The sequence below is a fragment of the Ammodytes marinus genome (genome assembly GCF_949987685.1).
Source record: "Ammodytes marinus genome assembly, chromosome: 3".
Taxonomy (NCBI): Eukaryota; Metazoa; Chordata; class Actinopteri; order Uranoscopiformes; family Ammodytidae; genus Ammodytes; species Ammodytes marinus.
This window is the reverse complement of record NC_137232.1, coordinates 11,529,512-11,553,060: the sequence shown is the minus strand read 5'-3', so window position 1 is coordinate 11,553,060 and position 23,549 is coordinate 11,529,512. Positions and strand designations below refer to the sequence as shown.

Genomic DNA, 23,549 nt, shown 5'->3' with positions numbered 1-23,549 from the left:
CACGTTTCTGTCTTTCACTTTTTTTTAACTTGTCTGGTTCTTGTGTGTCGCTTTCTTCTTCAGTGTTATCATTCGCTTTGCTCACCATTGCAACTCTTGTCGTTCTTGCTTTTGCTGCAGCTGACAACTTGTTCTTTCTTTCCATTTCCAACGTGTATGCAGCCGTCATTTTTTCCAAAAGAGTTTCATCTTTTACTTTTGAGTCTTGTAAATATGGCTTTAAGTCAGCTCGAATAGTGTCATCATGGATACCAGTGATTACCGTTTGTAGGAACTGGTTTTGAATCAATTCAGAGCTATACTTCAGTCCAGACTCAACTCTTTCTGAGGCAAAGAGGATTTGTTGTCGCAGGTCCATTGCCCTCATCAAAAACTGAATTGGCGTTTCCTTTGGCTCCTGGGCCGCAAGAGTGAGGGTGTGATACAGCTCTGTTGCATCCTTTTCGATATAATGCGTCCGTAATATTTGTCTGAGAGCCTGTAATGTCAAATCAACCCTGCTTTCCAGGTAACTCTTCAGCTTAGTTCCCGGGACAATGGCTAGAATGACGGCCTCCACAACTTCCCCCTCATCATATCCTTTTTGTAATGCACTTCGGATTTGTCTTTCCAGGCTGGCATATCCCAATTTGTCCTTTTGATTGGGTTCTCCTATTTGCCCAACGATTTTTAAATCTCGTCTGAAGAATGGGTGGACAATTCTGGGTTTTTTGACAGAGACAGTGGCTGATTTTGTGACATTTGGAGCAGGATTGCATTCTCTACCGTCATCTGGACTATTGGGTGCAGTACCATCTATGTCCACCAGGCCACGCCGTTGCTCTATCTGTTTAGCCTGGGGCTCATCACAGCCGTCACGTTTCCCCTTTATCTCGTCAATAGTGTCATTTATCGTCAGTAATATGGCCATTCCCTCATCTTCTTGGGACGTTACATCTTCACTTTCCAAATATTCAAGGATAAGTCTCCTCAACTTACGTGGTAAGTCTTTGTCACTCTCCTTCACGATCACACTTAGTGCTTCACAGACGTCATTTAGCCTCGGTGCAGATAACGTCAATAACTTTTCTTCTATCTCCGCCAATACACTCTCCCAAGCGAGCGACATTGGTCAGGCCTCAGCCATGATAGGAAACTTTTACCTTCACTACTGCTTTGGTTCGTTTGGTTCACGTTGTTTCAGGTTGTTAGCATGCTAGCTTAGCAGCTATTGTTGCTGTCCGTGTGTCGCGGTATTGCGTTGGTCCGTCTGTTTCCTTTACAATCCATTTGCTTCGTTTCCACAAACTATAAGACCGGGCGGAAACACCAAAATTATGTTGCACCCTTAAAGAACGACTCTGTCTTCTTTCGTTTTGGCAACTTTATTCTCCCCGGACTGCATTTTTTTAGAAAGGTTTTCACGAAGCAGCCGGACTTTTTCACAGCATGTCTTATTCACGGTCAACTTTTCAACACACCACAATCAGGAACGCATCCTGATAACGTACAAGGTCATACTACTACTTCCGCTTTTTAACAAGAAAATAAAGCTATAAAATAACATCTGTTTAACTTGTTAAATCTTATTCCCATGTACATTTTTAGCTCAGTGCAATTTAGATATATTGCAATTCTAGGTCGCAACATACACAATGCCACCGAATACAGCAGGGATGGCAAAAACCAAGTCCAAAAAACCCACATCCACCGCAGTTCAGCCTCCAGCCCCATCTGTCCAGCACCATGGTCCCCACATCCAGCAAGGGTCAAGGCGGCAGCTCTTTCCTGCACCAGCTGCCCTAGTTTACCCTGTCCCTTCTGCATTCCCACAACCAGAACCCACTGCACCAAATGCCCCGACCGAACCCCAGCTTCCCAAACGGAAGTATAACAGGACTGCTAGTACAAATATTTGCAGAAAGTGTGGTCAGTACCGGACTGTCGAGACTGGCCACAGCCAGTTTAAAGGCAAGATATATTGCCCAAAAACAGAGGAGATGTCAAAGGAGGAGTGGTTGAGGGCCATGCAGGCAGCAGACCTGGAAAAAAAAACTGAACATTAAGTTTTAGCTTCAGTGTAATTATGTAAATAATTGTTATTGGTGTTGTGTTATTGTTCATTTAAATAGATTTTTTATTGTTTTTCAATAAATGTGTATACAAAAATGTTGCTTGATGTTGCATTTACTTCAATCATCCCCTTTTCATTTGTATTAAGTACCTCTGCTTTTCATTATAGCAAATATGTCATTTTTTGGAAAGGTAAGAGCAAGAATGAAACGTTTTGTATATCACTCCTTGAACCATGCTCAACAAAGTGATCAAGTAAAACATGTGACCAACAGGACTAAAGAAAACTCAGTTGGATAATTGATTAAACATAAACCTGAACACCAGTTTCATGCCACAGTTTTATATCTAGAGTGGTATTACCCTGTCAGCACTGCACTTAGATATGATATCCCTTTATTCTTCCCACAGCTGGAAAATGTACACTGTTAAAGCAGCAAAATGGATTGTTGTGATCAGTGTTCAAAGAAAAAAAACAAAGGTTTAATCAAAGGTTTTACACTCTTTGGAATGCGAGCTTTCCCAGGTAATTTACCTGTCGTAAATCAAGAGGTGTTGACAAGGAGGCAACATCTTGAACTTCCAAGATCAGAGACACTCTTTGCTCTCTGATCATTTTCAGATTGCTTTTCATCCTTTCTTTACCCTGCAGTTAAGGGTTGACCACCCTAGCAGTTATGTAATAACTAGCCTATTATTTAATGTAACAGTCAAATGTCTACATTAACAACAAACACACAAAGTAGTACATTTTTTGGTCATTACATATCTCATTTAATAGTTTATTATTATTACATGTCATTCAGCAGACACTTTTATCCAGAGTGACACACATTCATAGACCGATAGCAGCAGCTACCACGCAGGGTGCAAATCTTTTGTATACAATCTATGGTGCAAACTAACTATTGGGAGCAATTTAGGCTTCAGTGTCTTGCCCTGGAACACTTGGACATGTGTCGGGGGGACGGGGGATCGAACCACCGACCCTGTAGTTGAGGGTGGACGCCCTCTTCCTTTCCATCCTTTTTCCTTTTTTTCTCTTCTTTTTTTCTCCTTTTTCCTTTTTTTCTCCTTCCTTCTTTTCCCCCTTCTCCCCCCCCTCATACGGACGAATGTTCCCCAGCTTCCAATATTGGTCCTATGTATTGGTCCGAGATCCGTCCCCAAGCGCTATGATTGGCTAACTACTTCTCTTCTAGTCCAATGACTGGCGATATAACCACGCGCGCCCTTTTTTTTTTGAGCGCGCCAACTATAAAATAACAATCCGGATCCCGCCCAGCCCCAGGCTGCGATTTTTGTCAAACCTGCCAACCATGGAGTCACAGCTGTTGCCATACCTGGAACTGATAGCCAGTATGATGAGTAGTGGAAGTTCGGACAAGGAAATACAGAACCATTTAACGGTTCAATGTGGTTTGATGAAAGGGGGATCTATTGCAAATATCAGACGTTTCTGCTCAGACCATGGCCTTCAAAGGCAGAAAGTGGATGACCACAAGCTGGAAGCCGCCGTCTCCAACGCAATAAAAGAGGTAAGTCTTTAAAAAAATACACCTTGTTGTAAAGTGTATGATTTGTAAATCACTATTCAAAACAAAGTGCCAACATTACTGCCTGCGCTATACCATAACCCGCTTATAATATGGTCATTGAAATTAATGAAGGCGGCAAGTTGTCCCGCGGCGGCGGAAAAGGGCGGTATAATATTATGGTCACTTATTTTTGCTGTCAAAATATAGGCTAAGGTTTTTAACAACCATCTCAGTTTCCCAAGCAACTCTGAGATCGTATCTGGAAGGGGGGCCCCGTAAATTATTTTAGTACTTTACTAAGATTTGAAAAAAACTTTTTCCTTCGGGTTCGTAAAATGACGTACATTGAGCTTAATGTACGTCATCACGTCGCCACAAAGCCGGTCACGCACGCTCTGTACAGGTCCATGGATGAGCTACTAGAGCGGGTTATACTGTCCCTCCAAGGATGTTATTTCGGGGGTTAACACCCTTAACTTCGACCGGCAGTGTCTGCACTATCTCGCTTGTGTGAGACACAATGCCGCTAGCTTACTTGCGCTACTCTGTCTCCTAACCTCCTAACGCTACGATAGAAACACCCGCGAACAATTTAGAATAAGGAAAGTCCTCCACCTCACTCGACCCATCTGTGTGGCATATGAGCTCACTGTGTAGTGCCGTTAGACTTCGTGTCACTCGAGTTTTTCAAGGAAGTCATGTCATTCAGATCTTCCCTGAGTGACAGCTAGCAGCTAGCCCCCTCCTTCACAGACACCGCACGCCCCCTCCCTCACGAATCTCGGCCGGCTGATGTCGGAATGTTTAAAAAAAAATGGTTCTAAAACAGAATTTCAGAATCCATGGTCTGAATGCATTTTTCAAAAGTGTGCAGTACGCTCAAACAGGGGTGCAGTTACACTTTAATAACAGTTCAAGCTAACTTTCCATTCGTTTCCCCCGAGCCTATTATGGGCGGCAGCCTGACAATAGGCCTACAGGCTGAACAGTGACTGATAGCAGTAGCCTAAGCTCAGATAAAGTGAAACCGGGCTTGAGTGGTTAACTTTTTGTAATTAAACACGGGGCCTAATCACCGTTTGATAAGAAAACTATTGGGAAATATCCAGCGGTCATTCAGTTCAGCCGAGTACAGTCCAGCTGCAGCCCCGGAGACAAACACCCTGGCTTGACAACACCACGGAAGTACTGTGGTGTGACGGACGTGATTTTTATGTCTGCTACATCACTCACTTGCCCTAACCCTAACCACCCAGCTGTGATGCGTGAACCTAATCATAAATAACACAAACTTAGTAGCCTATATCTGTCTGCGGTCTTGTTATTGTTTGACGTTGTTTCCAACTTAGCAGTTAATGACGTAGCAAAAAAAATAAAAAATAATCTAACGTACTGGTAACGTTCATCACACCACAGTACTTCAGCCCGCCTGGTGGTGTTGTCCCATCAGGGTGTTTGCCTCCGGGGCTACAGCTGGATACTAATGTTTTAACCACTTATTTAACTACTAGCATTATTGCAGCTCGTGTGTTACGAGCGCCATCCTGTGGTGTTCAGATTATATTGCGAAATTGTTTTATAGGCAGGCAGGCTAGATTTATTTTGGGCTTTACTAATCTGTTATAGCTCAGGGGCGACCATTCATTTGGACAAGTGGACAGAATGATTTGCTGGAACCAGTTAGGAATTCAATAGGTGTCCATATATCATAAGTTAACGCAATGGACTCCAGCCAATCAGAATAGAGTAGCCTATTTACAAAGACTATGGTTTAACAATTTTAAATGAAGAAGAGCAGGTGTATTTATTTATATAGTATATTAAACCAATAACAATCATGAGGTGCTTCCCATGAAAGGGATGTACAAAACCTAGCGTACACCTACGAAACAAAATGTATTTTCCCCCTATGCTATGGTATGAAAGTGTGTATAGTGTCCAACTGTGAAATAACTTTGATGCCTTTCGGTCTAACACAATTTCAATCAATTTTCTTCTCTCTCCACATTAGACTGGTCCTACCAGGGCCGCCGCTCCCTATACGCAGAGTACGCAGACTGCGTAGGGCACCAAGTTCCTGGGGGGGGGCACCCCAACAAAAAAAAAAATTATATATATATTTTTTTTTTTTTTAATTAAAAAGGAAAAAGAGATGGTCCGGGGCCCCCCCAAAATAGTTTATTTTTTTTTAAAGTTCATGATAATCATTACATTACAAAAAATATATAAATTAGTTATGAACAGGCCCATCGTTGTTTTTTCTTAATTGTGTAACCTATCCAGGGGTGGATTACTGCACAGGCACACTGGGCACAGGCCCAGGGGCCCAAGGGCTCAGGGGGGCCCTTAGCCAGAGATACTGATAGTAACTTTTCATGTTGCATAGTCAAAGAGCTCAGTCACTGATGCCAATAACAGGGTCCAAAAAGGAATAGCCTAAATATAAATACTCATTAAAATGTAACAAGATAGAAATCATCATGGGCCCCTCAACTAGTAGGGGAGAAATACAAAAGCAAGTTAAAAACAACAGCATTAGTAGCTCTGTCTAAGGGGGTTGAAGGCCCCCTCACACATACACAAATAAACTTTATATGTGTGAATTCTAAATTGTTCATATCCACCCTTTATCTGTTGAAATGGGCCCCTCCATCATAGAACATGGGTCTGCAGACCAATCTACTGTTTTTACAGTTGCAGAGTAAAGAGTGCTACCTGTTTAAGAAAAATCTGAAAAATAATGTTCCTTCTGCATCTCAGGATTTGATATCTCTCTAGTCTCTAAAATTTCCTCACAAAGTGCACCAGATTGATGCATTTTACTTTAAAAAGGTAAAAAAATTCCACCCACCCCCCAACAAGGTACAGGGTCCCTCCAACAATACCCCAAAATCCTGTGGGAAACACTGACTTCCTTAATATGTTTTTGCCATTAATTGTATGTATCCGTGTAGAAAATTCAGTGTACCTGACTGGATAGGGACAAGTGGGGGGCCCTTTAAGAGTGTAAGCCCAGGGGCCCATTATCTCATAATCAGTCTATGATCCTATCACTCAATTCCTTTGCAAAGGCAGTTTTTTCACAAGTTAAGCTGTTCTTTCTGTTAGTAAATGCTGGCAAATGTGCCAAAAAGCAGTCGCAGAGATCTTTCAAGGGCAAAAAATGTTCGCTCGCGCCCTGCGGACGCGAGCTTCTGGGTGTTTTTTTTGGGGGGAGGGGGGTGGGGGGGGCATCACTGACAATTTCTGCTTAGGGCACCCAAAAGTGTAGCAGCGGCCCTGGGTCCTACCTATGGACGAAAAATGATGACCGGCTATCTTGCAGCAGCATCAGAGGTCCGCGTGGGAGCCGTGTTACGCAACATCAATCACCCTTATCATAGGGCACGATGTCAGGTTGGAAGGCTTATTTTGTGTTCATTATCCGTATCTTACCAATGACTTTCAATTTGATTATTTCATGTATTTTAATTGGTGGGGGTATTTGTAAGACAGTTCTAATTGTAATGGTAACTGTGGAAACATTAGAACATTCTAATTGTAATAGTATTTGTGGAAACATTAGAAATTGTAGCTGTTTTATTCTTAGCAGAACTATGATTGGCGAATTGTTGCACCAGAAGTTATTGTAGTGTTAGTAACGTCAATTGTAGGAGTTAGTCAATGGTAGTGTTGGAACTCTATAAAAGATGCTGTTAAAACCTAAGTACCTAAGAACCCCCACTTAAATAAAGTAAAGTAGGGGTGCTTCATGTTTTACTTTGTAATGTCCCGATGATAATTTTTTTGTTCGTCTTTAAGGGAGCCAGGAACCTGAATCCGGTTCCATACAGAGCAGCCTATGTGGGTCACAAGATCCACATGGATCAAAATGAGAAACTTGCTATGTTTGGGGTGACTCACGTCATGGCGATAGATGGCTTCTCAAGCAAAATTGTTGGACATTCCACTATGCCTATTAAAAACAACCTAACAATTTACAACAACGTTTACAGGTAATATATAATTCATTTTAAACATCTTTGTCTCAGTATCCAAAACACCAAAAGTACCCTGTATGAATAACCGAGACCGTGAAGAAATCATCCCGTCATCATGAAGTAGCAAATCAAACTCAGATCAGATATTCTTTTTTCTTGCAGAACTGCGGTAATGGAGCATGGGATGTGGGACCAGGTCAGAGTAGACCACGGTAAAGAGTTTTACCTCACCCTGTATGTCCAGGAAAAGCTTGCCAGTTACCGGCACAACACAGAGAGGCCACCATACAGGCAAACACCATCGACCAAGGTGATTGTATTTAGAAAACAACTTGATATATACTGTTTAGTGAATCTAACATTTTACACACCCTGATTGTAATAGGAAACAATATGTCAGTCTTTAATTAATGATGATTGTGATCATCGAGAGCTGAAAGAAGATCATTCTCAACATTTTAAATCAAATATCAAGGATTTTTTGTAATTAAAAAAAAAAGTGTTACAATCTGAAGATTTTTATTATATTTTACAGAATCACACAATTGAAAGAATTTGGCCAGAGGTCAACAACAGAGTAAACTACCCTTTAAAAGCTCCTTTGGTCAATCTTGTTGATCAAGAGGAGCTGGATATGGAGGACAACCTGACCAAATTCAGCGTTTCATCGCTAACATGTCAGCTTGCCCAGCTCGGGGTACACCGCGTGGTGCAAGCATGGAACGCCCACAGGATTCCAGGTTTGTCTGTCAAAAAAAAGTGTGACAAGGTAGAGTGTAATTGGGTACACTTTTGAGTAAGGAAAGTCTAAGGTCGTGTTCACACCAAAGTACCAAAGTACAGTACAAACAAAAGCCACAAGCACGGAAATGCTGTCAGACAGTTCAGCAAGTAAAAAGTCAGATTGCTCGCAATTTCTACCATTGCCTAAATCATCGAGCATTTGCCGGTTATTTTCATGCTTAATGTGGAACGCATATTGTAACAGCAAGAATCTACTAAATGTGTTGCTACTTTCCACTGTCAGCCCACGTATCAATATCAGCAGACTGTAGCGGGCAGAGCATTTGAGTTTATGCTCTGAGACAACGTGCGCTAAATAACTTAACACATGTATTTAATGAAAGACATGCAAAAGACGGTGAAATGATGCATAAATACTCCACTTCCTGTGATTACTGCGGATAGTGTTCACACCAGAGATGATCCGCTCCAGAGTTCACTTTCAAACGCCCTGAGACCACCTCTTTCAAGCGGAGCTCCAGTCCAGTTGTTTAGAGTGCAGCAGAGTCTCAGACTGTGTACTAAGCACTAAACAAAGCTGGCGTAAAGGCATCTCACTTTTCCCAAATAAGTGTTACAATTTAACATGCAAGTCAAGCCATGTGCTCTCAATTCTTTTTGATATTGGAAAATTGATCTGTATTTCTACACAAATTTAAACACATGTGAAATGTGTTATTTTTAAATATTTAGAAGGTAGTACAGGTTTTTCTTATACAATACTAAACAATATATTGTAATAAATAACAAGACTATAAAAAAAAAATGTTATCTGTCAATATTGGTTCATGAGAGCCGGCAGTTTTATAATCGGGTTGAATCTCTTGAAGATTTTTATCTTTCGGAAAAAATAGCTTATAAGCCCTCTATCCTCAAATAAGGTTTGATCTAGAGTCAACTTCTCTTGGAGGTATGAATTTGACTATAATACAGATTATTCTAGTCTGTATGTGTGGGGGGGCGGGGGGGGTGGGCTTTGCTTTCAAAAACTGAGCTGCATGTGTGATGCAATCCCATCATGGTTTTCAGTAGTAATTGCTAATGAAATCAAATCAAATAACTGCTAACTTCAAATGTTAACATAAAACCAGTGTTATAAGTTGATGCCTCTTAACTAATCTGTTATAACAACATTGTGTAAGATAACAAGTGTTGTTTTTGGGTGAAAATAATTATTGGTCAAACAATGAGGTTGAAACAGTATAGAGGAGATCTTGAATCTATCACCTAGTGTTTAATTTCAGTTACGCTCATCCTGAAGGTCAGGATTCTGTCAGCACATTTCGAAAATGTAATATATATTTATAGTAACTTATTTTCTTTTGCTCAATTTATTTTAGGAAAGGGGATCCCATGTTTCCTGGCCAGAGAGGGATGCCCCAAAAAAGTGTCTGCAGATCTTCTGCCAGATACTTCAGTGGCTGCAGACTGGTACGGAGCTGAGGTCGGTTCGCTGACACTGGTGTCAGTCTTTGGGACAAACCCGTTTTTTACTAGAGAGGACCAGGAAGCTGCACAGAGAGAATTTGCTCTGCACTGGCCAGATGTTAGCACAATGTTGGGGAATGCTGTTAACAATCAGCCAGAACTTTTTAAAGAAGGGCTCAGAGACTTGATCAATATAACAAGGAGGCATTGTCAGCGTTAGACTCCACTGCCGTCTTGCAGTCTTATTGACTGCAGAGCCTGTGTGGGACAGTGGACAGCAGCTCAGGGGAACTGCCCCAAATGCAGGGACCCCGCTTTCGCCAGTACCTCCTTTGAGGTCACTGGGATGGAGGAGGTGGTAAATGCCCTCAGGGACACCGTCCGGCCGTAATATTTTAAAGTTTTTTTTTTAAATATATTTTAAAGGTTTTATTTCCACCTTGTTCTATGTTGTTCTATGTTTCAAATCAATAAATTATGTTCAGTTTTTTTTATATTTTTAAAGGTTTTATTTCCACCTTGTTCTATGTTGTTCTATGTTTCTAATCAATAAATTATGTTCAGTTTTTTTAAATATTTTTAAAGGTTTTATTTCCATGTTCTATGTTTCAAATCAATAAATTATGTTCAGTTACTTGACTGATGTGCTTGTATTGAATACATTTGAATATGTTATGGATTCTTGACTTTCATGACATGACAGGAGGGTTTTTATACACATAGCAGAACACTAGAGAGAAAATAGCTGTGACATTCTAAGAGAGTAGCTGTATTATCCTTTTGAAAGTGTTTCAGAGGCCTTTGCCAAAGGGTTGGCCCTTCATCACCTTAATTTAACTGTCCAAAACCATAGAGTATTGGTTGAGTCGGAGCCAGCCACCACTAAGAAAAGGGCAATGTGTTTTGAGTGCACACTCTTAACCACTATGCCACAAGAGTGCCCTGTAGCATACTATTTTTGAAGGAGGGTTGGCCATTCATCAACTTCTAACCAGTGTCCACCCTTAATAGATGGCCTACAACATTAAGCGACAATACTATATTCATTCATTTTTATTTTGGTTTTTGTGTCCTGCACTCAAAGTGCCCAACCCTCATGGGTTTATAGGACACCATCACATACTACATTACAATCAAAATACAGAATATTGTACAGCTGGGTCTCTGAACAACATACTTCTTCTTCTCTCCCAGGCTTTACAGAGAAAGGTTGCAACATAAAAGGTTCCCTTTTTAAAACACAACTCAAGTTTTTCATAGTCGTCGAACCAAAAGAAATCAGCATAAATGGAAGACATCGTAGTAAACAATACATCCCTCAAATCATCATAAACTGGGCAATAAAACATAAAATGAATCTCATTCTCAATCTCCCTGAGGTCACACATCAAACAGAGCCTGTCTGCCTCTGGAGTATCATTGAACCTACCAGTCTCCAGCGCTAGTGGTAGTGTTCCTGAGCGTAACTGTGCACACAACGATCTTTTGCCTTTACTTAAATTATAATTTACATAGGGTTCTAAGCTGTAACTATCTTTTATTAAACAATATGTTCTTAATTTTGGTTTGTCCCATATGTTAACTGACCATTTATCTTTGAACCTATGAAACATGGCGCTCCTTGTGTCTTGAATGTTGCAAAGTAATCTATTCTGGAAAACATAAGATAAATTGTGTGTATAAAACAAAGATTTTAGCTCCTTTGCCCAGGGATGACATTGAGACACATCCCATAAAAAAGTCTTCTTAGTGAGCCTCTGATCAGACATCTTCACAAATCTATTCCAGAGTCTAAGCATTTCACATTTATGTCTGATGTTGGGTGGTACCCATCCCATATCTCCACACACAGCCAGAACTGATGTCCGTTTATGGACTCCCAAGAAAGAGCGAATCGCTCTATAATGCACCATATTTGAACCCGATTGTTCAGGGAAGCCCCACACACCAGAAGCATAATCTGACACAGGGCATACACATGAGTTGTACAATTGTGTATAGACGTGGAACCCTAAGTTATTGCACCCTTTAACCTTGTTTAGTACAGATCCCAGTGCTCTACCTGCTGACTGCGCCAGGACATTAACGCCATCTTTAAATGTCATGTGCTCATCCAATGTTAAACCGAGATATTTGTACTGATCAGTGTATGTCAAAGCAATTGGACCCAGAGAAAAAGAAAAAGAACTTCTCTTCTGGGGCTTTTGTCTAAAATGTACTATTTGAGATTTATCCTGGTTTACCACTACTCTCCATTTCCAGCACCATTCTGCAACAATGTTCAACATAATCTGTAAATCTTCTTCACAATCAGCAAGCAAGACTATATCATCAGCATATAATAAAATATTAATGATTTGGTCATCAACTTTCACTCCCACTGACGTGGCTTTAATCAAAATTGCTAAATCGTTAACAAAAACAGAGAACAATGTTGGGGACAATACATCTCCTTGCTTTACACCAAACTGTTGGGGAAACCATCCAGTTGTATATGTATTAACTTGAACACAAGCAGCAGGTGCTTGATACAGAGACTTTATGGCAAGATAAAATTTTCCGTTAACTCCTGCTTTTAACAGCTTATATAAAAGCATTTCCCTGTTGATCCAATCAAACGCCTTCTTGAAATCAATAAAACAAACAAAAGTAGATCTATTCATTTTAGTTCTTGAACGAAGGATAGAAGAGATTACATAAATGTGGTCAATACATGATCTGCCCTTTCTAAATCCATTTTGTTCATCCACAAGTACTCCAGTCCTTTCAAGATGGTCTACAAGTCTACCATTCAGAATAGACGAGTATAATTTATACACACAACTAATAAGACTTATACCCCTATAATTAAGTGGAATTTTAGGATCATTTTTTGAGGATTTAGGGATTGGTTTGATAAAGGACTTATGCCACAGAGCCGGAATTATGCTACTATCAAAACAAAACTGGAAAAGTTCAAATAAAACATCAAACATTTGCGGCAACTTCAGTAATTCATTCGAAATTTCATCAATTCCCATAGCTTTTCTAACTTTACATTTATCGATTACACTTTTCACTTCCTCCAGAGCAAATGTTGTATTCAGAAATGGATTACAAGTTTTTTCATCCGCTTTCATTTCAGATTCCATTTGGTTTTTTAAATTGACTATTTCCTTTAAAAATATTTCATCAAATGAACTCTTTGGGCCAGAAAACAGATCTGCGAAGTCCTCCTGCCATTTTTGCAGTACAACCGTTAGGCTAGAGCTGCATTCACCATTATCTAGCTTTACTTCCAAAGGAATAAAATTAGGTTTTTTGGGACCCAATTTCTTTATTTCATTCCAAAATTGTTGGTGGTTGTGTATTTGCAGGTGTTCAATATGCAACGTGATACCTCTATCAAAGTTCCGTTTTACAGTGCGTAACTTCTTATCAAACACTGCTTGGAGTCTATTAAATTCTGTCCTCAGCTCATCCCTAAAGTTTTTATTCTTACATCTGAGGAATTTTTTCTCTGCTGATCTTAAATGATCCCATGCAGTCTGCAAATCCCGGTTCCAATAGGGTTTATATTTTTTTCTTGGCATTTTTTGGCTAATTGATTGCTGGTTAACACCTGCTCTCTGTTCTGAATATATATAGTTACACAGGTTATCATACCACGTGTCCAAACCCTTTTGTTTAATTTTGCCTTTCCCAAGTTGATCAATAAAGTCCATCAGCCTCCGCCTACAATGGTTAGAGGACATGAATAAATCATGGAATTTCCGACATAACACAGATTTTCTTTTAAATGATACATGTATGTCGTCATTGACGAAACACGATCTTACTTGAACTTTTAACATGAGCAAAGAATGGTCTGGTAGTTTACATCTCGACCCCAGTAATGAAAATCCTTCTTCCCCTAATCTCTCAATTAACTCAATTGGGGTTAAAACACAAAATTCCACACAATTTAATAGACTTTCATGTGGAACAATAATGTAATCTACTACTGACTTTCCTTTCACTGAAACAGAGGTAAAATTATCCCTGCCCAAGGGTATCCTACCATTGATCACACAACATTTTGTATCCCTCAAAAACTCAATTAATGTTTCTCCGTATTTGTTAATAGTGCAATCTAAACATGATCTTTTACAAATGCTATCCACATCACTTATACAGTCATCAAGGTTACCAATCCGACAGTTGAAATCCCCACAAACATAGATAGCATCCATATCAGACAAGATAAACATTTGAGCTGTTAAGTAATCAAAGAATTGAGTGCTAGTTGATCTTGTAGAGCCTTCCGGGGGTAAGTAGCATGACAAAATAACAAAACAATAACTGGAGAACTTATTCCTAAACTCAAGTGCTAATATCCCTTCAACTGAACTATCCTTTAATTTAACATCATAACTCTCATATAATTTATTCTTCACAAGGAAACCGACCCCTCCTGATCCTTTAACTGCTTTAATGTGCATCATTCGATTCTGTCCAAACCAGGTGTAAGCCGGTACCTGAATAACGTCATTGCCCTTTAAATGCGTTTCATTCAGAGAGATAATATCTGGATTACAATCGAGAAGTATCATTTTTCTAAGGTCACCGTTCCACTCCGTCCAGCCATTTACATTCCAGTGGATTATTGTGAGATTATCAACAGTCGGTACGGCAAAGCTAACATTTAAGGGTTGGGCAGTTACCACTCAGTTGCTGCTCTGCGACACTCTCCTCGGCCCACGGTAGTCATCTGTCTCCTCCGGAGTCTGGCGTTTCACCACCCTCCCGTTGCTTGTCAGGAAATACTCCTTCCCCCTTGGAAGTTCATTGAGCAGAGTTTTGAAGTTCATATGGCTTATCCTCTCTGCATGTGACTTCGCGGAGTGAATGAAAACACGGCCAAAACTCTCGCTGTTCCTCAGATTCTTCTTACGACGTAACACAGCGACTTTATCCTGCTGGGTCTTGAGTTCCACTTTGATTATTCCTGGCCCTCCAACTCTCGGCTTCATTCTCTCTGCGTTGACGATCTCCGGCATAGGTTCGCAATGCAATCCTTCCGCTAACAAAGCTTCAGCTCTCTCTGATGGAGATTCCCCGTCCATGAAGGGAAGTCCCACAATAATAATGGACACCTCCGGGTGAAATGCGGCGGACGAGTGCTTCGTTTCTTCCGCTTTAGTCTCGATCCTCTCCATTCTTGCCACTAAATGTCCAACATCCAAATCGAGATTAGCCTGTATTTGCTTTACTCTCGTATCCATCTCGGCTTTTAGCTCCTCTCGATTTTCAGCAATTAGCTTCTCAAGACGCTCCACTTTGCGATCCAAAAGTTTTCCCAGGGAGGTGTGTACTTCATCGATCTGTGTTTTGAGTGAAGCACTCTGAGATTTAAGTGTTTTAAATTCGTCCCGGTGCGATCTGAGCTCCGACAGAATTGCGTTCATATCGGTGTTTTCAAGTTCTTTCTTATCTTTTTGCCGCGATGACCTCTCTTCCTTGTCTCCCATAGTTTTAACCGAAGACAACTTAACTTTAGCACAGGCAAAAGTTAATCAATTTAGTGATTTATGTCGTTTTTTCCCCGAACTAGTTTAACAAACTTTTCCTGCACGCTTTTCCTGCACGCTTCCGCTTCCGGTCATACATACCCCTATACATTCATTTTTAAATTAAATATATTTCTGGGAGCTATCTTTTAACCTTCATTTTACAGTTCAAAAATGCAACGCCTAATGCTGGGTTTGAACCAGCGACCAGTCAGACGAGCACAGTCTTCCAGCCGTGCACCTTACCTACTACGCCACCAGAGCACCTGTTATTCAATCGAGACATCTATGTTTCTATTTCCTCACAACTCCCTTTATCCTCAATAAAAACCTACTTTTTCTTGGTAACTGAACTTGATTATGTTCTTCGAAATTAGTAGATTGGGCTATATATAGCCTAGAGGTAGGCTATATTGTCCCACATCAAAATCTGACAATATTGGGACGTGATGGAAGTGCGACACCTGCTGTTCAGTTTTTGTCAGGGTCACTGTGGATAGTAGACCTGCGTTGACAATGTGATTGAGGAGACAATGTGATTGAGGAGACAGTGAGTGTAATCTTAAATAAATAAATACAATATGTGGGCTATTACTTTATTCAAACATGTATCATTTTTTAATCAGATTGTGCTCAATATGGGTCCGGCAAACGGATCATTAACAAGCCTACTATAAAGGTCCCTTTTACAATGGAAATACTGAAGTCGGACGCTCTCAGCGTCATAGATGACGGAGCACTGCAACCAATCAGAAGAAAGCCGCCCACAGATGCAATAGCCAATGACGCTCGTTTATTTGTTTTCACGTCTGAATCAAACAAAGGGAAATAAAACAGAAAATATCTCCGTTCTCCCGTTTCCTTGTTTCTGTCATATTAGTTTTTGGTTTTGTACCAATAAACAAGAAAGGGATGGTATTTTTGTTTCTGCATTCCAGCTGGAAAACAGTAAAACGAAATTACGAGCGGTGATTCAATCCGTGTATGGTTTGTTCTTTGAACATTCCGATTTAAAACCAAATCAGAAAAACCAAATAACAGAGTTCTTTTTTGGTTTTTCTGATTTGGTTTCAAATCGGAAAAAGGGAATAAGGAATAAACAAATTAACTGCATTTTTTTTGTGTGCGTGTTGGTTTTTTAAGCAGACAAATCACAGCATCGGTTTCTAACAGCTTAGATCATCTTCAGTTTGCTTACAAAAGCCATAGGGGAACCGATGACGCAACCATCAGTATGGTCCACACTCTCTCAAAGCACCTTCAAGCCCCCTCCCACTTTGCTAGGGCCTTGTTTATCGATTTTACTTCCGCCTTTAACAGCATGCAGATTCACATCTTGCTGCAAAGACTTATCGAGATAGGAGTAAACGGTGGTATTATCCACCTTGTTAGGGACTTCCTCTCTGACCGTCCTCAACAGGTTCTGGTTAATAATACTCGGTCCGACATCACTGTACTTAATACTGGTGCCCCGCAAGGGACCATTTTATCCCCACTACTTTTTTCCATATATACAAACGAATTCCAATTAGATCTGGAAAACTTTCGTTTGTTTAAATATGCTGACGATATGGCCCTGGTTGCCTTATTAAAGAAGGGGGACACAGTCGGAGAGGGAGTATATAGAGCATATGTGTCATCTCTTCAGAAGTGGTGTGATGTAAGTTCCTTAGAGATGAATGTCACAAAAACACAGGAACTTGTTTTTCATGAAAAGGACCATGTGCAGCCCCTTACAATTAGGGGACAAGTTGTAGAGGTAGTAGACAGTTTCAAATATTTAGGTACATTTATTGATTGCAATCTAAATTTTAGTGAAAACACAGACTATATTTTTAAAACCTGTAACCAACGTCTCCATCTACTGCGCAAACTCAACTCATTCAGAGTGAGCAAGCACATTATGGAAACAGTTTATAAGAACCTTATTGAGGGCATTTTAACCTGTAATATCGCAATGTGGTATGGTAACCTAAACGTAAAAGGAAGAAGCAAGCAACAGAGAATAATAAACCTTGCCTCAAAAATCATAGGGACAAAACAGAAACATTTAAGTTGTATGTACGACGAAGTGCTGAGGAAAAAAGCTGTTAAAATAGCAAACGATCCGTCCCATCCACTCCATAGGGAGTTTGAACTTCTTCCCTCGGGTAGACGTTACAGAGTGCCAAGGGCAAATCGTAACATTTTTAAAAATTCCTTCACTCCTAAAGCGATTGGGGTACTGAACACCATGTCCCGCTGATGTGTATACTGCCACTGCTGTCCTGCTTCTTGCCCTGAAGATGTCTGTGTGTAAATGTTGTTGTTGCTTTTGTTGTTGTTGTTGTTGTGTTGTCCTGCTTGTTGTTTTTTGTATGAGACCGAAGACGAATCTCCACACCGTGGACAATAAAGATTTAACTAACTAACTAACTAACTAAACCCGAAACAGAACAACAGAAACAAAATAGATACATTTACACCGGAAGACAGAAGGCAAAGAAAATAGCAAACCGCCTAAACCAGCTAAAATAGTATCTGATCTAATAGCCGCACTACTACACTACACTACATAGTTATGGCCGCACTTGAGCCTTACGGGGAATATGTAAGGGAACTATTTGACGCTGGAAAGACCCACGAAGAAATCAGTGCCGCTCTTAAGGAAGCCGGTGCTCCGAAGTGCTCAGTGATGACGGTGAGGAGGTTCTGTGAGGAGCACAACCTTCGTAGAAGAAATCTAGTGTCAGACACAGATTTGGAAAGTGCGGTGGTATCATCCATCAACAAGGTAGGCGTAGGCCTATGTGTGTATTTAATCTTGAAGTAATATGGCATATTTATTTGTACGACGGTGTAGGCACTGTGGTCACGCTATCTACACTTAAACAACCATTGGACGTTTACATTACGGTATAGGCTTCGTGGTGCATTCAAGTGCACCTCGTAACTAAATAGCCAGTCCAATCATTTAGGCTACTCCACTACACTTGCTGTGTAAAACGGAGATTTATTTCCACACCACACAGGAAAATTAAAGCCAATGTAACTGTTATTATAGATAGCCTATGATATGACATAATCTATGTATTTTAACAGACTGGACCTACCTATGGTCGAAAATTCATGACAGGATACCTGTCTTCGATCGGTGTTCATGCTGGTGAAACAAGGGTTGGACGAGTGTTAAGAGACGTTCATCAGCCATATCATGATTTGCGCAGACATGTAAGTAACTTAAATAAAAAACTATTATTTTGCAGACTAACCTTTTTATTTTTTGTCACTTTGAATGTGTGTTATTTTTTTATTATTTATTATCGTTGCCTTCTGTATTGTGGATCTCATGATAAAAACGTATGTAAAATAAAATAAAAAATATTCATGAAAACACAGGAGCAAAAAGGTTTTAATTATATTTCTTTTCCTTTTACAGGGTGCTCGCAATCTTAATCCAATTCCCTACCATGCGGAGTATATGGGCCATAAACTCCACATGGACCAAAATGAGAAGCTCGGCATGTTCGGTGTCACACATGTTGTGGCAGTTGACGGCTACAGCAGCAAAATTGTTGCAAATGCCACCATGCCTGTGAAAAACAACCTCATAATTTATGAGCAAGTTTACAGGTGCGTCCTACACTATAATTGCAAAGTAATCTTATGTCATTATGTTTTGTATAGCCCATCACAATGAAAGTATGATCCAAGTATTTTATTTATTTCAGCGTAATGCATTTGACTCTGTGTACTTTATGTATGTGTCTTAATTGTATCAGATGTGCAGTGGGTGCAAATGGGATGTGGGACCAGGTCAGAGTTGACCATGGCAAGGAGTTCTATCTGTGCCTGTACATCCAGGAGATCCTTTCTAGGCACAGGTACAACCTCAGCAGGCAACCTTACCTGCAGACAACATCTTCAAGGGTAAGTCTTTCTATTAATACTCAAAAGGGAGACGAAAGGTAAAATCTAATTATATGGCCAAAGTCAAAACTGACAGAATCTTGGCCTTGCGTTGTTTCTTATTTGTTTCGTGGAGTGTAAGATGGATTCTGAAGCAGCAGAATATGTCAGGATTTGTCCACAGCTTTGAACACACTATGTTATATAATATATAAAATATGTAGCAGTTACAACTAATTTTAAGCAGATTATCGCTGTCACTTCTTTTTCAAACATACTGCATCTTGTGTTCACAACAGAATCTTAGGGTGGAGCGGATTTGGCCTGAAGTCAACAACCGGGTGAACTACCCACTGAAGCAGGCCCTGGTGCACCTGACTGACCAAGAGGTCATAGACATGCAGGACAACACAGTGAAGTTCTGTGTGTCTAACCTGACCTGCCAACTCAGCCAGATTGGATTAGACAGGGTTGTGCAGTCATGGAATGCACATAGGATTCCAGGTATGCTTAAAATATATTGTGAATGAATCATGTCAGCCCAAAATAAACTTACTAATAATAATAAAATCCTATTTTTATTTGCTATTCTCTTTACCATTTAATATATATATGTGATATAAATGTCAAAATATGCTTTACAAAATAACCTTACTTTGGCTTAACATGTTTCCTTTACAAGGCAGAGGAATACCTAATGAGCTAGCTGCAGGAGGATGCCCTGCACTGATATCGGAGGACCTGCTACCCAGTGCTTCTGTTGCTGCTGATCAATATGAGCAGGAGTTTGGAAGCTCTCTCAGCAGAGAGGCAGCCTTTGGTGTGGACCCCTTTCAAACTGAGGAAGACAGGAGCCGGTCAGAACGGGACTTTGCGGTGGCCTACCCTGATATTTCCATTATTTTTGACAATGTGGTCAACAATGACCATAGTGTTTTTAATGAAGCCCTTTTCTGCCTGCTGAATGCCACAGAGAGGAATGTGTGAAACGTTTTGATGGATGTGTGACTGGATGTGTGACTGCCTGTGTATGTTTGATGCTGTATGTGTTAATCTGCAAAGTTCTCACAGTGGAGTTCAGGAAAATTATTAAATAATACCTGTTGAAGGACACCACTTGTGTCTGCGAATGCTTTTGATTGTTCTTGAAAAGATACTTTTCGTTGTTGTAGTTATCTTAATTTAACTGAACAGTTGCAAAATGTATATTTGTCCATCTACATGTGAATACCTCTTTATATCCAAACAAAATAGTATCTAGAATTAAACACATAGAGAATGATTTTCAAAAATAACTACATTTTAATTGGAAAATAACAATTTAACATAACATTTTAACATTTCATATTTTATAACTTATTTGATTTAAAAAAGAATAAAACATAAAAATTAAAGGTACATTGATTATTAAAAGAACAGGAAAATTTGGTGGGAAAAAACAAAACAATTATGAAATGATGTTTTCCAGTGCAGCCAGTGCCTCATCCAGGCCTACCACTGCCTGCATGTTTTCCCCTATGAAGGAGCCTCTGCATTTCGGGCAGTAGCTGTGGCTCTCCTGCCACTGCTCCATGCAGCTGCTGCAGCCCAGGATGCTTCTGCAGCAGCTCGCAAACATGGGCTTCTTCATAGGATCTGCAACGTACATAGATAATGTTTATATTAGTGACTTTAAGGAGGCTTTTAGACTTTTTTGAAGAACACTTTTTTTTATTAAACTTTCATGGTAAATAATAAAAACATATTACAAACCTCGACATATAATGCAAGAAAATGCTGCCTTAACAGCTGCAGTCTGGCTGTCACTCAGGCTCAGAGTGGTCCTGTGATTTGCCTGTGCAAAATTAGCCAGGTCTTTTAAGGTGTCTGAGATGTCCTTTAGACCCTGGGAAGCCAGGATGACTTCCTCTATTTGGTCAACGACCAAAGGGAGGTCTGTGTCCTCATGTTGACTGAAACATATAAAGAACATATTGTTAAGTGTGTATTAACTGGGATTCCACAATATGTTTTACATATTAGGGGAGGATAGTTGTACTGTATTTGTATTGTTTTATCATAGACAGTTTAACTACCTTTCTCTCCTTCGTTTCCCCCCACGGGGTCTTAGCATGTGTGCCTGGGGAACAGCAAAGACCTTCCTGGCGTGTTGCTTCCAGAAAGCAGATCCTGTATTGTAGATGTTTTAGATTAGTGTCAAACACACACAGAGCAATTGTGGTAAAAAAAAAAAGACAATTTGAAAAGACAGAGTTCTAGACATGATACATTGATAACACTATAACAAGTACAAGGGTGTGAGACAGTCTAACAGGTGTATATAATGATTGACTTGACTGTACCTCTGGTTCCCTCACAGTCCAGGATCTCATTCCCATGGCTGTCGACTATGACCATGGGCTCGTCTTCGCCCAGAGCCTCCACCACCTTGTCCCTTATGCTGCTCACACTGGCTTCAAACTCTGTGAACCTGACGGCCACTGTACACTTAGTCTCTGGCCTTCCGTTCACTAAGTCCGCGATCAAGACATTTCTGAGTATAAACACAAGATATATACGTTATAGATATTTAAACACAAAATGTATTAAGTTGTATAGACAAACAAAAATGTTCAGTGTACTTGTACTAACCTTGTATTGAGCTTGGGACCCACAGCTCTTGGAGCAGGAACAGGCATAGCTCCTGAGGCAACGGGGAGAGCACTGCTGGATGGGCGTCGAAAGGCAAAGCGCGCAGCAGGGTTTTGACCCTGCCAGCTAGAGCCTTCTTCAGCAGTGCTCTCCCCGTGTACCTCATAGTGTCCCCCGTCTTGGAGGTCGCCAAGAGCAAACGCTCCCTCTGGCCCAGGGAGTATCCCTTGGTTTCTGTCGTCGGTCAAATAGATGGAATGTGGACGGACCTAAAAATAAACATTTTTGATACAACTTTATTTGAAGGGACATGCATAAGATGACAGAATAGAAATAATGAGAATGACAAAACCATGACATGAAACCTGTCATGAACATGAAGCAGTGTTTATAGAGCAGTGTTAAGTGTTGTGTGTTTTAATAATTGTTTATATAACAAATCATTTAACATAAGTGACTGAATTCATACAGTCTACGTTGTCATGTAACATTTCACATAGTTGGCCTTACTATCAAACTTAAAGAAATTATTGAGCTTCATGTATACATTCATTAATAATAAAAACATTCATCATAATGAATAAAAACCACAATAAATACTACAAACCAATAACAACATATTAACCATATGTGGTTGGTTTTGAGAATGGCTGTCATGAGACTAGAACATTATAATGGTGTCATCAATAGGCTTATGTGATATCATAGCCAATGCATGTAGCCTAGGCTATATTGTACAATATGATCTTGTTATTTAGATGTTGTTTTAATGTTTTATGACCAGTTTGACCAAGCTTTGAGCTTGTGTATTGACGGAAAGCTTACTCATTTCTAACATAGACTGTGGATATGTTTCTAATGAAGTACTGCTGTTATAACTGTAGATGGCGTTAGCTGATATTCTCCGCTCGGCTCGCTGTGCAGTCAATGTGTAACTGTAGATGGCGCTAACGTACAATGTTCATACACAGTATATAAGGTCAGAACGGCTCACCTGGAAAATCATTGGCCCAATCTAGATCCACCCCCTACACCCTATCCCTATCCACTATCCCTCCGTTTGCGCGTTCGCGAGGAGAGCCCGCCATATTGAGTGTCGTCCCAAACCACAGAGCCTCGAGTGTGAGTGGGTTATAAAGCCCTCGATCACCGAGTCTGCATCGATAGTGGCTTAGCCCTACGTTTGACACATGTGTCCGCCAATCAATTAAGTCCGGAATGGAGGAGCTAACTTACAAATGAGAGTTCCATGGAGTTTGTTTCCCGAATTATAAATGAAACGTTCTCTTACCTCAAACAGACATTTGATTGTTTATTTTTATGCATAGCCCTAAATGACGGAACCAGAGGGTAGCCTACAATTTTGGAATTAACATGTTGTTTTACACTTGTTGATTCATTTGATTATGCCACTTGTCTACCGTTAGTGTATTTTCAAGGCGTGGATAAAAGATAAAACGAAGCAGATGAAGAAAATGCCCACAAGTTAATAAGGGACAGTGATTATTATTTCCTTAAATTGTTAGTAAGATTTGTGTTACTGTTAAAGCCAATGAGGGGTAGTAATAGCGGCGGTGACGTCAGTCAGCTGGAGCGCATGACTTTTCTTATTTATGACCATCCTTGCAGTGCATTATAATTTATGCACGCTAATTAACTGCCGCGATTCGTGGAATACATGCTTTAGCAGACTATTGTTCTTTTCCCTGGTTTTGTATGCT

At 40.2% G+C, this 23,549-nt stretch overlaps 1 protein-coding gene across 1 annotated transcript; it reads left to right on the top strand.

Annotated features, from left to right (window-relative positions):
- Positions 1–1,655: 1,655 nt before the first annotated feature.
- LOC307248317 (uncharacterized protein) lies at positions 1,656–10,172 on the top strand (the record flags this gene model as incomplete). Its single annotated transcript, XM_080024718.1, has 7 exons — positions 1,656–1,950; positions 6,862–6,986; positions 7,392–7,585; positions 7,733–7,880; positions 8,106–8,310; positions 9,694–9,784; positions 10,022–10,172. 7 exons carry the CDS (start codon positions 1,656–1,658, stop codon positions 10,170–10,172), a joined length of 1,209 nt encoding a protein of 402 aa, XP_079880844.1.
- Between the last annotated feature and the right edge of the window lie 13,377 nt (positions 10,173–23,549).